The sequence below is a fragment of the Saccopteryx leptura genome, chromosome 5 (assembly GCF_036850995.1).
Source record: "Saccopteryx leptura isolate mSacLep1 chromosome 5, mSacLep1_pri_phased_curated, whole genome shotgun sequence".
NCBI classification, from domain to species: domain Eukaryota; kingdom Metazoa; phylum Chordata; class Mammalia; order Chiroptera; family Emballonuridae; genus Saccopteryx; species Saccopteryx leptura.
The window spans coordinates 125,546,275-125,563,236 of record NC_089507.1 but is presented as its reverse complement, the minus strand read 5'-3'; the positions used below and the strand labels follow the sequence as shown (position 1 = coordinate 125,563,236).

The 16,962-nt window shown below is 40.8% G+C and overlaps 1 protein-coding gene across 1 annotated transcript in view; it reads right to left on the bottom strand.

Annotated features, from left to right (window-relative positions):
- The window catches only part of PIP4K2A (phosphatidylinositol-5-phosphate 4-kinase type 2 alpha), a 211,278-nt gene that overhangs the window by 80,437 nt on the left and 113,879 nt on the right, over positions 1–16,962 (bottom strand). Inside the window, exons 2-3 of the mRNA XM_066384555.1 lie at positions 6,821–6,918; positions 5,083–5,179 (exon numbers count right to left, since the gene is read on the bottom strand). Coding sequence (XP_066240652.1) covers positions 5,083–5,179; positions 6,821–6,918 — 195 coding nt within the window. The remainder of the gene's footprint in view (positions 1–5,082; positions 5,180–6,820; positions 6,919–16,962) is intronic.

The following is a 16,962-nucleotide window of genomic DNA, read 5'->3' as shown; positions in this document are numbered from 1 at the left end:
CTCAAAAAGTCTGAGGAAACTCTAAGAGAGCTCTGTGACAACATGAAGAGAATAACATCCACATCATAGGGGTTCCTGAAGAAGAAGAGAAAGAGCAAGGGATAGAGACTTTGTTCAAGCATATCATAGCTGAAAACTTCCCTCAGTTAAGGTACGAAAACATCTCACATGTTCAAGAAGCACAGAGAACTCCATTAACGAGAAACCCAAAGAAATCACCACCAAGACACATCATAATTAAAATACCAAAGCTAAGTGATAAAGAGAAAATATTAAAAGCTGCTAAAGAAAAAAAGACTATCACTTAACAAGGAGCCCCCATAAGGATGACTTCTGATTTCTCAACAGAAACACTTGAGGCCAGAAGGGAATGGAAAGAAATATTCAAAGTAATGCAGAACAAGAGCCTACAACCAAGACTACTTTATCCAACAAGGGTATCATTTAAAATTGAAGGAGAAATAAAAAGCTTTCCAGAAAAAAAAACTCAAGGAATTCACTACAACCAAACAAAGGCTGCAAGAAATGCTAAGGGGCCTGTTGTAAACAGATCGAAGGAGAAAAAGTATATAGCAAAAGAGGAATACAGTTTTAAAGAATAAAATGGCAATAAACAATTACATATCAATAAAAACCTTAAATGTAAATGGATTAAATGATCCAATCAAAAGATATAGGGTAGCTGCATGGATAAGAAAACAGGACCCATACATATGCTGACTACAAGAGACACACCTTAAATCAAAAGATGCACATAGACTGAAGATAAAGGGATGGAAAAAAATGTTTCACGCAAATAGAAATGAAAAAAAAAGCTGGGGTAGCAATACTTATATCAGACAAAATGGACTTTAAAACAAAGACTATAGTTAGAGATAAAGAAGGTCACTACATAATGATAAAGGGAACAATCCAACAGGAAGATATAACCGTTATGAATATCTACGCACCTAATACAGGAGCATCTAAATATATAAAGCAGACTTTGATGGATTTAAAGGGCGAGATCAAGAAAAATACTATAATAGTAGGGGATTTCAATACCCCATTAACATCATTAGATAGATCCTCAAGAAAGAAAATGAACAAAGAAACAGCAGACTTAAAGGACATATTAGATCAACTCGATTTAATAGATATCTTCAGAACCTTTTATCCTAAAATATATAATATATTCTTTTCAAGCGCTCATTGTACATTCTCTAGAATAGACCACATGTTAGGGCACAAAAGCGATCTCAACAAATTTAAGAAGATTGAAATCATATCGAGCACTTTCTCTGATCACAATGGCATTAAACTAGAAATCAATCACAACAGAAAAACTGAAAAATACTCAAACAGTTGGAAACTAAATAGCATGTTATTAAATAACGAATGGGTAAACAATGAGATCAAAGAAGAAATTTAAAAATTTCTAGAAACAAACATTATGAGCATACATAACTCAAAATTTATGGGACACAGCAAAAGCAGTCCTGCGAGGGAAGTTTAGAGCATTACAGGCATACCTCAAGAAGCTAGACAAAGCTCAAATAAACAACTTGACCCTACATCCAAAAAAACTAGAAAAAGAACAGCAAGTAAAGCCCAGAGCTAGTAGAAGGAAGGAAATAATAAAGATCAGAGCAGAAATAAATGACATAGAGACTAAAGAAACAATACAGAGGATCAATGAAATCAGGAGCTAGTTCTTTGAAAAGGTAAATAAGATCGATGAACCTTTAACCAGACTCACCAAGAAAAAAAGAGAGAGGACTCAAATAAATAAAATTAGAAACAAGAGTGGAGAAATAACAACTGACACAACAGAAATAAAAATATTGTAAGAAAATACTATGAAGAACTGTATGCCAAAAATCTGGACAACCTAGATGAAATGGACAAATTCCTTGAAACAAATAATCTTCCAAAAATTAATCTGAAAGAATCAGAAAACCTAAACAGACCAATTACAACAAATGAGATTGAAACAGTTATCAAAAAACTCCCAAAAAAGAAAAGTCCTGGGCCTGATGGCTTCACAAGTGAATTCTACCAAATATTCAAAGAAGAACTAACTCCTATCCTTCTCAAGATATTTCAAAAAATTCAAGAGGAAGGAAGACTTCCAAGCTCCTTTTATGAGGCGAGCATAATTCTGATTCCAAAACCAAGCAAAGACAACACAAAGAAAGAAAACTATAGGCCAATATCCCTGAATTTAGATGCTAAAATCCTCAACAAAATATTAGCAAACCGGATCCAGCAATATATGAAAAAAAATCATACACCATGATGAAGTGGAATTTATTCTTGGGAGGCAAGGCTGGTACAATATTCGCAAATCAATCAATGTGATTCAAAACATAAACAAAAGTTAGGAGAAAAACCACATGATAATTTCAATAGATGCAGAAAAAGCATTTGATAAAATCCAGCACCCATTCATGATCAAAACTCTCAGCAAAGTGGGAAAACAGGGAACATACCTGAACATGATAAAGGCCATCTATGACAAACCCACAGCCAACATCATACTCAATGGGAAAAAATTAAAAGCAATACCCTTAAGATCAGGAACAATGCAGGGGTGCCCCCTTTCACCACTCTTATTCAACATAGTTCTGGAAGTCCTAGCCACAGCAATCAGACAAGAAAAAGAAATAAAAGGCATCCAAATTGGAAAAGAAGAAGTAAAACTATCATTATTTGCAGATGATATGATATTGTATATAGAAAACCCTAAAGTCTCAGTCAAAAAACTACTAGACCTGATAAATGAATTCAGCAAGGTGGCAGGATATAAAATTAATACTCAAAAATGAGAGGCATTTTTATACACTAACAATGAACTGTCAGAAAGAGAAATTAAGGAAGCAATCCCCTTTACCATTGCAACCAAAAAAATAAAGTACCTAGGAATAAATTTAACCAGGGAGATTAAAGACTTGTACTCGGAAAATGATAAACATTGATAAAAGAAATTCGGGAAGATACAAACAAGTGGAAGCATATACCGTGCTCATGGTTAGGAAGAATAAACATCATTAAAATGTCTATATTACCCAAAGCAATTTATAAATTCAATGCAATACCGATTCAAATACCAATGACTTACTTCAAAGATATAGAACACATATTCCAAAAATTTATATGGAACCAAAAGAGAACACGAATAGCCTCAGCAATCTTGAAAAGGAAGAATAAAGTGGGAGGTATCACACTTCCTGATATCAAGTTATACTACAAGGCCATTGTATGCAAAATAGCCTGGTACTGGCATAAGAACAGGCATATAGATCAATGGAACAGAACAGAGAACCCAGAAATAAACCCACACTTTTATGGACAACTGATACTTGACAAAGGAGGTAAGAGCATACATTGGAGTAAAGACAGCCTCTTCAACAAATGGTGTTGGGAAAATTGGACAGCAACCTGCAAGAAAATGAAACTAGATCACCAACTTACACCATTCACAAAAATAAACTCAAAATGGATAAAAGACTTAAATGTAGCCGTGAAACCATAAGCATCTTAGAAGAAAAAATAGGCAGTAAGCTCTCTGACATTTCTCACAGCAATACATTTGCTGATTTGTCTCCACAGGAAGTGCAATAAAAGACAGGATAAACAAATGGGACTTTATCAAAATAAAAAGCTTCTGCACAGCTAAAGACAGTAAGAACAGAATAAAAAGACAAACTATACAATGGGAGAATATATTTGACAATGCGTCTGATAAGGGGTTAATAACCAAAATTTATAAAGTATTTGTGAAACTTAATACCAGGAAGACAAACAATCCGATCCAAAAATGGGCAAAGAAATGAATAGACACTTCTCCAAAGAGGACAAACAGATGGCCAATAGGCATATGAAAAAATGCTCAACATCACTAATCATTAGAGAAATGCAAATTAAAACCACAATGAGATATCACCTCACACCAGTCAGAATGGCGCTCATCAACAAAACAACACAGAATAAGTGCTGGCGAGGATGTGGAGAAAAGGGAACCCTCCTGCACTGCTGGTGGGAATGCAGACTGGTGCAGCCACTGTGGAAAACAGTATGGATATTCCTCAAGAAATTAAAAATCAAACTGCCTTTTGACCCAGCTATACCACTGTTAGGAATATACCCCAAGATCACCGTAGCACTGTTTGAAAAGAAGAAATGCACCCCCATGTGTATGGCAGCATTGTTCACAATAGTGAAGATCTGTAAACAGCCTAAGTGTCCGTCAGTGGACGAGTGGATTAAAAAGCTTTGGTACATATATACTATGGAATACTACTCAGCCATAAGAAATGATGACATCTGATCATTTACAACAACATGGATGGACCTTGATAACATCATACTGAGCGAAATAAGTATATCAGGAAAAACTAAGAACTATATGATTCCATATGTAGGTGGGACATAAATATGAGACTCAGAGACATGGACAAGAGTGTGGGGGTTACAGGGTGGGGGGGGGGAGAGGGAGGGGATGGGGGGAGGGGCACAATGAAAACCAGTTAGAAGGTGACAAAGACATTTGGACTTTGGGTGATAGGAATGCAGCATAATCAAATGTCAAAATAACCTAGAGATGTTTTCTCTGAACATATGTACCCTGATTTATCAATGTCACCCCATTAAAATTAATGAAACCCCCCCCCAAAAAAAACGAAGAATAAATTTTGACAGTTCCTAAGTGGCCTCTACAAATGTAGGAAACACAAATTCAACACACACATGCTTGCACAGGCTGGTGACGCACTGGGTGGCAGAAATCAAAAGGAGTTTCTCTTTGCTGGCGGAACACCTTCATCTGGAAAGGAGAGCATCATATGAAACTCTTACATGCTTGCCCTCTTCCCAAAGATTAAGCTTTTTTCCTACTGACTACTGAAACAATATTGCATAGGGGTCCCCCCTAACTGAAAGAACCCCGTATTCCAGGGAAAAAACAATGAAAGTTAATATATGAAATAACAATTACTATTCTATTATTCTATAATTACTTGTAATAACAAAAGTGCAAGCCCTAGTTGACAAGGCATGGAACAAAGAAGTCCATTTGAAGCAAATGTTTCCAAAGCAACTCACCTGGAAATCCTGATCATCGATTCCAAATCTCTCCCGCAGATTTCGGAAAACCATTGGGCAGTACTCCTTGAACTTGAAATGGCTCGGCATGTTTTCCCTGAAACACAATGTTGTGGAATAGAGCTCAAACACACAAAGTTAACCAGACTCAAATCTCCCACCACCTAGTTCTATGAGTCGCCATAGCAGGGCTTGGAGTTTCCTACAGAGGCACAGAGGCACGTCATAGAACAACTGCAGTGGGCCCCTGAGCAACATGGGGTTCAGAGGTGCCAAGCCCCCTGCAGTTGAAAATCCATGTGTAACTTCTGACTTCCCTAAAACTTAGCTAATAGCCTGCTGTTGACTGAGACCCTTACAGATAACATAATCAGTCAATTCACACATATCTTATGTGTTATGTCCATTATGTATGATATTTTTACAATAGAGTAAACTAGAGAAAAGAAAATGTTATTAAAGATAAGGAAGAGAAAATACATTTGCAGTACTGTACACATTTATTTTTAAAAGCCTGTATAAGTGGAACCGTGCAATTAAAACCCATGTTGCTCAAGGGTGAAATGTGAAGCCACAGTAAGATCCTGGGACAGCAGGGCCAGGCTGGTAACATGTGCATCCTGTCACCACTAGGAGCATGAGGCCTGTATGAGCTTTTAATCCTGACCACATGCTACAGCTGCTTCTGCGAGGAAGAGGACATGCAGAAGGAAGGGCCATAGTGGGGCACGCAGGGAAGGAAAAGCAAGAATGTGGACGCTAGGGACAGTCATCAGAGCAAGTCACAATGGCTTACCCCATACTCGTCCTCAGTTACTATGGAATATGAGCTTACAGAACAAGACTGCTCTCACTCTCTGAGTGACCCATTTTATATTTCATATAAATACCACAACCTAACTTCACATAGGAAAGAGCCCCTCAAACGGTCAGCCTCAAAACAGTATTATGAAAAGAACTAACACATGAGCTTCACGTTAGAACAATGGCTCCATTAAGAAATTTCAGAACTAATCCATTAAGTAGGATTTCTCTGAGATTCTTCCTACTCATTCAGAATCGCTTCCTTCTTTGTGTGTGTCTGCGCGCACACACACACACACACACACACACATCCCTCTGTTGTGGTACTTGGAACACCAAATTAATTTGTATTTGTGTCAGTTTTCAATCACCCACCTGACTGTGAGCCCTTGAGGGCAGGGCCATTTCTTACACACCCTTGTATGTCCAGCCGTCAACAGACTGCCCACCATCTAAGGGGATCCAGAGTGACGCCTAAAATGACATTCCAATGAAGGAGAAATGGCCTCAATGCCCAACATGGCATTTGATTGTTTTATAAAAACGGGCCTTAGTTCTTCACAGGAAGTCATCATTTCTGTTCATCAAGTAATCATTATGCGAGTTTTGTGTACAATAGCTGAGGTCCATAGCTACTAAAAAAAAAAAAATCCAAGCAATTTACAGCTTGAAACTTCTAAATTATAATTAGAATATCATTTTTAACATGTAAGATATTCATAGAGAACAATATGATATATGGTTAAAGGATATTAACCAGGACGGCCTGCTGTTGTTTTTCTGAAATTGACAGATGGTTATGTTTATCACAGGATTAACTTCCTTAGCAGAACTTTATACCCACCCATTGAAAAAAATGTGATTATAGAAATTCACAAAAAACATACTCTTGGCAGTCACGTCAGTTTTTAGAAAAGGTCATACGTGTACTTACTTGTTAAAAAGGTGATTGTCCACCTTTATTTTTGAATAGGCTTTGAAGTCATCTGGCATCAACATAACAGGGATTTGAACATGGCTCAGTTCATTGATCTAGAAAACAAAATAAATGACGTAGGTTATTACTATGTCAGTGGGAAGTGTTTGGAACTTCCAGCCCCACCCACCGACCTCAGGATGGGGAAGGGGGGCACGGGAGCAGATGAAGCACTATATAAACACTCTTGAACAATAAGAGTCGATGAGCTTCCTGGCTGGTGAAGGCATTTGCCTGCCAGGAGAATGGTGCACTCTGGTGCCAAGGGGACAGAAGCTCCCACACCCTGGACCCTTCTGAGCCCTGCCCTATGCACCTCTTTATCTGGATTCTTTATGATAAACTGGCAAATATAACTAAACATTCTCCATGAGCTGCTCTAGCAAATTACTTGAACCAGACAAGAGACAGCCTTGGGATCATCCAATTTATAGATGGTCAGTAAGAAGCACAAGGGGCAACCTGGAGTTGCAATTGACCTCTGAAGGGGAGCAGTCTCATGGGTTTGAGCCCTTAACCTGTGGGATCTGATGACATTTCAGGTAGATAACATCAGAATTGAGTTCATTGCTTCCTCATGTTGTATAAATACACATCAAAGGTAGATAGATATATAGACAGACAGAGTACCGCATTTCCCCATGTATAAGGTGCTCCCATGCATAAGACACACCTTAATTTTGGGGCCTGAAATTTGAAAAAAAAAGTATTACATAAAGTTACTGAACACAAGTTTTATTCATCATAAAATTCATACAACTCTCTTCACTGTCAAAAAAGCAGGAAATGCAAGTAAAAACACTACAACCACTGTATAAGATGCACCCAGTTTTTAGATTGTTTTGAAAAAGAATGCATCTTATACATAGGGGAATATGATAGGTATAGTAATCAAAACTATGCTCTTTAAGTATCTTTTAACTTATTTATTGATTTTAGAGAGGGGGGAAGGAGAGATAGAGAGACTGTCACAGGGACTTCCTATTTTTACATAACTGCTGAGAATCCAGCTTCCCAAAGACATCACGTCATTTAAAGGAAAGTAGCACAATCTATGTTGAAATCATGAACTCCCTCAAGCTAGTTATTTGCATGGTGTCTTACAGATATTGTGTATCTATGGCCATGTTGCCCTTGAACATTAAAAATATCCTGTGGCACTCCTGCTGAATTTGCTGCAATGCCCTAGGGCACCTTGGCACAGTTTGGGAAGCAACGGTATAAACAGTGGTAGATGCTTAAAAGAGCAAATGATGTAATCTAATTATGGAATAAAATAATCAGAATAACACCTCAAAATGCATTGTAATGAATTAAAATTTATAACCACTTTACAATATCCCAAACAACCTTAATTACAACCACCAGTTAATCCTTAACTTGTAGAAACTAATGATCTATATTAGCTTTCCATGCTGTGGTTTTCTTGGGATAACTCTGGAGCAGCTGCATTTGTGCAAGGCCAAATAGCAGTTCTCTTCCCGCCAAATTACTGTGATAATTTAACCAGACATCAGATTTAGCCTGTTCTGTATTACCGTATTTCCCCATGTATAAGATGCACCTTTTTTCAAAATATTTGGGGTTTTATACAGTGGTTGTAGGATTTTTTTACTTGCATTTCCCGCTTTTTCGCGCTTGCTTTTGTGCTCATTGTTGAAGACAGTGGTTCGTCATCAGACATAGATGAGGACAAGCTAATGAATGGGAGTTTCGACGGTGATGAGAGTTGTATGAATTTTATGATGAATAAAACTTGAGTTCAATAACTTTATGTAATACTTTTGTTTTCAAATTTCGGGCCCCAAAATTAAGGTGTGTCTTATACATGGAAGAGATTTATACATGAGGAAATACGGTAATTGAAATCTTGTTACGGTAAGAATGTATGAAGCTGCTACTTAACAAAACTCTAGACTAATTAAACAATATATATTCTCTCCCATTCAGTTAATTCAAGTATCTTACAATATAAATAATACTCAGAGTATGTTGTGGAAAATTTAAATATCTTTATATAATATTAACACTAGACTATCAAAGTTAAAAAAAGAGAATCAGAACTAAAAGCCAAGTCATGTGACAATAAGCACAACTAGAAGGAAGCAGATCACAACCAATTTTTCAATATTTTGTGGGAATAAAAGTGTAAATAAAAACAAAGGAAGTTTATAGGGTGCCATAATCAACTTCATATTGCTTTTGCTAAATTGTACAGAAAAAAAGTTGGAGAGAACACAAGAATTATTTCTTCTATCAAATCTATGCTTTAAGTGATTATTGAAAAAACAAAACCCAATTTGGAAGGAGGAAAAGAGATACTTTGAATCCTTGTTGCTTTACAGTTCCTCCACTGAAAAATGTTTCATGGAAAAAAATTATGGAACTCTTTCAGCGAAGACAGACGTATAATGTGAGTGTTTCCCACATCAATTCCTTTCATGAGTACAACGTGTGAGCATCTATGCCGGGCTGCGCACTGCCCAACACCAGTGTGCACCCTCACGGTGCTTTCAGCCTAGAGGGGCACACACATTAATTGAAGAAGTGGACAAATGTGACATTTCAACAATGATGAGTGTCAGGAGGTCGAAGGACTTCAGGCTACAAGCATGCATGACAGGCATGGACCAGGGCGGTGATGACTGAGGGAAGGGCTGGCTGGACTGGACCAGAAGGCAGGTAGAGGGGGTGCCAGGAAGTTGGGTTGCAGGCGCGAAGGCCCTGAAGAAATGAAAAGTTAATGTGCTAGGAATACAGAAATCGAGAGGGCATGTGACAGGATGGACCTCACAGCATGCCTAAGAGGACTGCAAGGGGCTCCTCGGAACTCCATGAGGTAGCCTGGAGCCTGGAGACAGCTGAGAAGGAGGAAGTGGGTTCCAGCGCAACTGAGGGGGTAAGACCCAGGCTATGTGACAGGGAAGACTGTGATTCCATTGGAGAGAGAACATCTTAGAAGAAGAGTGCACTTTTGAACTTGTTAAATTTGATGTGCGCCTGAGACATTGTAAGTGCTAATGACAAGTAGGCAGGTGGACGTGTGGATCTTAATTTCCAAGGGGAAACAGGAGCAGGAGATAAAAATATGTGTATATGTTTATAAGACACTGGTTCTTCCTCAGGAGCAAATGAGGTCACCTGGATAGTGGACAGAACAAAAGGACAGGAAGGCTTCGAAGCCACCTTGAAAACCATCAATGCTTAAATAGGTAGAAGAGGAGGATGACCTTGCAAAGGAGATGGGGAAGAACTGCGAGGTGGAAACGAAGGCACGGAGCCACCTCACAGGCATGAAGAAAAGAGTGAGTCAAGAACAAGATGGGCAAACGGCATGGAATGCTTCTCAGAAGTCAAATGTGATGACTGGAAATGTCTGCCAGATTGAACAACATGGAGGTCTCTGGTGGCCCTGGCGTGGGGGACTGGTGGGGCAGAGCCATGGGACCAGGCTGAGTCATTTGAGGAGAGCAGGTGGGATGAGGGAAGGCAGACACTGACTCTGGCTAATTTGTAAGGAGTCTAGACAGGAGAGAGAAGGGAAATGAAGAGGATGGGGGCTGGACGAAGGGCCTGTGAGAGACTACCTTCCGTGGCCCTTCCTCAGAAGGCGAAGGGAAGGAGATCCAAGCACACAGGATGGAAACTGCTCTAGGGAGGCTAGTCCTCTATTAACAAGAGGACAGGAACAGGCACTGTGCACAAGGGGCAGAGGCTGGCTGAGGGAGACAGCAGCTCCCATCCACTGGCACCAATTTTCTCTCAGAAATAGGAGTTGTGGCCATGTGCTGAGAGTAGGAGGCAGGCTACGGGGTGCAGAGGCTTAGCAGGAACACAGGAAAAGTGACCACAGAATGTGGGAGAACAAGTCGGGCTGGGCTTTGGGGCAGAGCTGGGATGGTTAATTTAAAGGGAGACAAGAGAACTCTCGCAGAGTGACATTCCAGCAGAACTGGCCTCAGGGTGCAGGGGCAGGTGCGAGGCCAGGGTGGCTGGGGTCAGGTTTGAGGTTTCTGCTAGTTGAGTGTGCCGGGAAGGGGACACAAACTGTGCTATAAAGAGCAATGGAATGGGTTCTAGGATCATCAGGGAGAAATGGAAAGTCAATATAAAACACTGTCCCTGACTGTAAAGAGCTCCTCTGCAGCTGGAGGAGCACACACAGAGACACACGCACCGAATGAAGTGCAAAGCTGCAGGAAAGAAATGCTGGCATCTAGACAGTAAGAGCCACAGAGACTCAGTAAGCTCATGTAGCCGGGGTGGGCAAGAGCATCTGGGAGGGGTGAAGCTGATACGCCTTTTGACAGATTGGGAGACGTGACCGTGTTTCATTTAAACATTTAGTGATGTCCACAAGTCCCATAGTCACAAACCAGAGTACTCCAGAAAGTAAGAGTATGTTTGGCCCTCAATACTACAGGAGAAAGGAGATAAGAAGTCAAAGATGGTTACGCTTCCACCTTGGTTTGCAGAGAATTATAAAATGATAAAATTAAGTGAGCCTACCGTCTACTCTCTCATTTTGCAGATTTAACGTATCCTGGTCTATCTATACTGCTACCACGGAGCAATAGCTTGGCACTGAGGTGGAGTAGCTACTTCACAGGTATTTGACCTTTCTTCCATTGCCTTTCATCCCTCTATGGCTTCACATTTCCTTTGGGTATTCCTTTTCCCAAAAAATTCTCCCTCCAAACCTCTTGGTTAGGTGAGTAAATAGACTGAATGGCCTATGAATGTACACTTCACCAACCAGAGGATTTACCACTTCAAGGAAGCTTTTAGTTAGTAAAGAAGTTTTCGATAATGTACCCATGAACATTTATATTATTTTCTCTATAAACACGCTTTATTTTGACTGGTAAAAAAGGCTTACCAGTCACTAATCAGTTTTATCAGAATGCATTAATTATATACCATTGCCCAATAATTGAAAGGCCATGTGACTTCCACGATAACTCTCTCCTTTAGCCTGCTACTTTGACATCACACCAACTGAAATAAATCCTTGTCTGTAATTCACATTGATGAGTGACACAGATAATGACAATGGCCTACCATCTTGAATAAGGTTGAGTTAATCTTATTTGTTAATTTCTATATTCCACATAGGGCTATGGGCTATGAACTTTCAAACTTCAGGACAAATTTCTTGGGTTTCAAAGTCTTCAGTTTAAGAAACTTTTAATGGATTAGGCCGGCATTCTGCCTACCCCAATCATTTTACATGGCCCACCTCAAAATTGGCAACTAAGCTAATAATGGTTTATCACCATATTAACAAAGCATTTAGTTTTCTTTCTTTATAGATACTTACATGGAAAACATACATATATACTTATATTTATATATGCTATATAATAACACACAAAAGGAAAATAAACAATTTGTGTTAACTATTACTATTTTGAGGGAGAAATAATACACATCTTATAGAAACAAGCATGCATTATGAAATACAAGTCGTTTATAATTTACAAAGGTAAAAGTGCATTTGGAGTTTATTAAAATTTTATTAGGTTAGTTAATAAACTAAAAGCACTAGTTCTATTATTAAGGGTACATTTAAGCTTCTTTCAAGTTACAAGTATTTAATAAACTCTGACAACAAAAGTGTGGTACCACTTTATGCTTGTGAAGTGCTTACTAGTTGTCAAACAAACCACTTTGGCAAATATGTTTTAATTTTCTATATGCACTGACAGTCCTATAGAGCTCATAATCATAAAAATACATTGTAAACATCCCCACAGAGAGAGGCTGTAGGCTAGGTCTCCTGGTGCCCTGCAAGGGGTCTTTTATTTCTATTTATATGGCACTAGTCACTCCCAAAACAGACATGTGAACCAGCTCTGCCTCTCTGCTATCATTGGGCATCAATGTGGACAGCACTGGGCCCAACATTGTCTAATGTTTGGGCTTTGTTGGGCTAATGGGCCCAACATTGTCTAATGTTTGGGCTAAAGTAAAGAAGCTTTGTTGTTCTCTTCTGTGATGAACAGAGGGATTCAAAGATGGCAATGGAGTAGGTAGACGTTCTAACTGCCACTTCCCAGGACCAAATTGGAATTAGAACTTAATTTAAGAACAGCATCTTGAAAAACCAACTTTGGACTAAAGGAAGAGGAGTCTATAACCAAGGATCAAAGAAGAAGCCACACAGAGACTGGCAGAAAGGGCGGAGATGCCGAAAGGGTTGCCCGCTCCCAGGAGGGAACAGCGGCTGAGGGTCCAGAGGGACTCTCACTGTGGGGAGGGTCATCTGAGAGTTGTGGGTGCTCAGCCCCAGGCCCAGAGCCACAGCCTAAATACTCAGAGCCTAGAAGGGGAGTTCACACAGCATTTAGTGGTGAAAAGAGCCGGGTTTCTGTCTGTGAGAAAGAGACAGAGCTCTCAGAGAACCAGGCTCCATCTTTAAGGGCCCGTGAAGAAAATCTCGTTCACAGCCACTTACCCGGGGCTCCAGCGGGGGAGAGCTGAGAGGACTAGAGTTGTGTGAGGAGAGTGTACAGTTGGAGGCCCAGGGAGAGACACTGTGGGGGACGGCCACCGGAACCCCTGTGAGTCATTCTCCAATAATGCAGTTGCCACCTTTCTTGGGCGGAGTAGTTCCCTCTGAGTGGCACCAGCCTGGGGAGAAGCAACTGCTCTGCCCTCAGGAGTCTCTCCTGCTCCAGTCATGGTGATTGGGTCATGCTGAGAAGCCAGGAGACAAGGGAGCAGCAGTGACTCAGTTTTCTGGTGTGGAGGCCGGAGCTTCCCCTCGCAGCAATGCTCCACAGTCTAAGACTGATCATTCCACCTCGGGGGAGGCTCAGGGGAAACTGTTCCGAGTGTGGGCAGACCACCCCTCTGGGTCTCAGAGGCCACACCCTACTGAGGTCTGTGGAAAAAGTCTGGAAAGACTGACACCTGCAGCAGAGGCGGAGCCACACCCACTATCCATTCTAATCCCTGAATTGCTGCAGGCTCCAGACTCCAGCAGAGCTTTTTTCAGTGACAGAGCCCAACAGGCAGCCAGCAAGCAGACAGAGGCTGCAGGAGGCGGGACTCAGGGAACTTTCCTTCGGGACCAGAGTGGGTAAAAGTCAGCCTAGGTGTGCAGTTAGGTATTTCCATGTGCACTTGGGCCCAGCAGAGGCAGCCACAAACTCTGGATTGCTTGTAGCTCCAAAAAGATTGCAGAGGGCCAGTCACGGGCAGTGTCTCCCACTGGTCTGTGCCGGGTTCCTGCCAGAGAGGCCCAGGGATGGCACATCCAGTGGCCAGCTGCGGAGAGCATTGAGCCAGGACCTAACAAACCTTGCTAGAGTGGTATCCTAAGGAAGGGCTGTCTCATCACATCTAGCCCAGTTGAGGTGAGTTCTGCTCTCTTTGATCAGCACCAGCACAGCACCTTATGTGCACTGGATAGGGTGGAGCTTCACAGTCAGCTGGCTTGGGTGCTGGATACCCTGCCCTGCTCGTCTAGATTCCACTGGGAGAAGGAAGAGAGGCTTGGAGCATAGACATTTAAAGTGTGGGCCCTGTGAGCCTATTGTTGGATCTGGTGGAGGGCCCTAGCCACTTTCTGGGGGGCACAGTCAGCACCAGCAGAGGACTCTCAGTCTTCCTCCCTGAGACGGGGTCTCACCAGCTGTAAGAACTCCTGCTGAGGGAACTGCCGGTGCGACACTTCGACCTGAACCTGCTGCTCACCTTGTTGGGGAGAAATAAAACTTGAGTATTCATCAGGTGCTGAAGGATTAGGCTTGGGAATAGTGGCCACATTCCCCACACTGAGCTACTGACCAAGGGCCCCCTGAAATAGGGGATCCCACTAACGTTTTAGTGCCAACCTTAGCTGCCCTAACCCAGTGGTCAGCAAACCGCGGCTGGCAAGCCACATGCGGCTCTTTGGCCCCTTGAGTGCAGGCGCCAAGGCCAGCTTAGGAATACCCTAATTAAGTTAATAACAATGTACCTATCTATATAGCTTAAGTTTAAAAAATCTGGCTCTCAAAAGAAATTTCAATGAATATACTGTTGATATTTGGCTCTGTTAACTAATGAGATTTCAGACCACTGCCCTAACCCAACAATCTTGCAATTTGAAGAGGAGGTGGTTGGGTAAGGTCAGTCTGGGCCCACACTACAGTCTTTCTACAGAAGACTCTATGGGAAGACCAGGCAGCTGCAAGAGGAAGTAGAGCGCCTGAGAAGTGGAGGCAAATCTTATGGAGCTTGGGGTTTTTACAGAGTTGCTGTCAGTTCTAAGCAGGAGAAAGCTGATCCTTATACATAGGTTGGCCCCTCCCACACTACTCAGGCACAGAAAACAAAGACACAAACAGTGAAAAGAGAAGTATTTGCAGAAAAGTACCCCACAGGGGGTTATAAACAACAGCTGATGCCAACCCAAAAAGATCTAGAGCCTACACAACTGGTAGTGGGCGGTAGACAGCACCAACCCTAGACTCAGCTAGCTACACAAGCAACATGCCCAAAGGAGAGCTCTAGCAGGCACCAGACACTGTGGAGAATAAATACACCCAACAAGACAGACATTGCACAGTGTGAATTACACATGATCAAGGTAGATCCTTAGAGCTAGCCCGCCTAAAGGAATAACTGTACCCACAAAAGATCCAAATGCATTCAATATTCACAAACAATAGGAGGAAAAATAGTACGCTCAAGAAGTATTCCTAGAACAAGGAAAACAGGTGGCCTGGTGGTCAGTACCACCGAGCCCATCTTCCTCATAAAGAAACTACAAAAAGTTCAGTTCGACAGCACTACCTAATACACAGACAAAATGGGCAACAGAGAAATGTGACCCAAATGAATCAACAAGAGAAATCCCCAGAAAAAGAATGAAATGAAACAGAAGTAACCAAAATACTAGATGCAGAGTTTAAAATAATGATTTTTAGGATGCTCAAAGATCTTAGAGCAACAATGGGTGGATATAATTAGCACTTAAAGAGACAGCTAGCATCAAAAAGGACATTGAAATCATAACAAAAATGTTATGATTTCATTTTCTATAAAAAAGAAGGAAATCTTACCTTCTGCGATGGCGTGGATGGACCTGGAGATTATTATGCTGAGTGAAATAAGCCAGTCAGAGAAAGACAAATATCATATGATCTCTCCACAGTCAGAAATGGCAAATACAGTACCAGAAATGAAGGTGGCACTAGAGCAATCAACAGTAGGCTGGATGAAGCAGAGGATCCAACCAGTGATTTAGAGGATAAGATAAACAAAAGCACAGCAGCAAAGAGAAAATAGGCTCAAAAAGACTGAGAAAACTCTATAAGAGATTTCTGTGACAACATGAAGAGAAACAACATCCGCATCATAGCAGCTCCAGAAGGAGAAGAGAAAGAACAAGGGATAGAGAACGTGTTTGATGAAATTGTAGCTGAAAATTTTCCTAAATTGATGAAGGAAAAAGTCACAAGTTTAAGAAGCACAGAGAATCCAATTAAAGATGAATCCTAGAAGGCCTACACCAAGACACATCATAATTAAAATGTCAAAGTTAAGAGACAAAGTAAAAATACTAAAAGCTGCAAGAGAAAAACAGTTAATTACCTACATAGGAGCCCCCATAAGGATGACATCGGACTTCTCAACAGAAACACCTGAGGCCAGAAAGGGATTGGCAAGAAATATACAAAGTGATGCAAAACAAGAACCTACAACCAAGACTACTTTATTCAGCAAGGCTATTGTTTAAAATTGAAGGAGAAATAAAAGGCTTCCAGGACAAAAAAAGAAAAAAAACATTCAAGAAATTCATTACAACCAAACCAGTACTGCAAGAAATGTTAATGGGCCTGCCATAAAAAGAGAAAAAGAGGAATATAGATTGAAAGAATAAAATGGCAACAAATACGTACATGTCAATAATAACCTTAAATGTAAATAGATTAAATGCTCTAATCAAAAGACATAGGGTAGCTGCATGGATAAGAAAACAGGACCCATACATATGCTGTCTACAAGAAACCCACCTAAGAACAAAAGATACACATGGACTGAAAGTGAAGGGATAAAAAAAGTATTTCATGGAAATGAAAATGAAAAACAGAAGCTGGGGTAGTAAT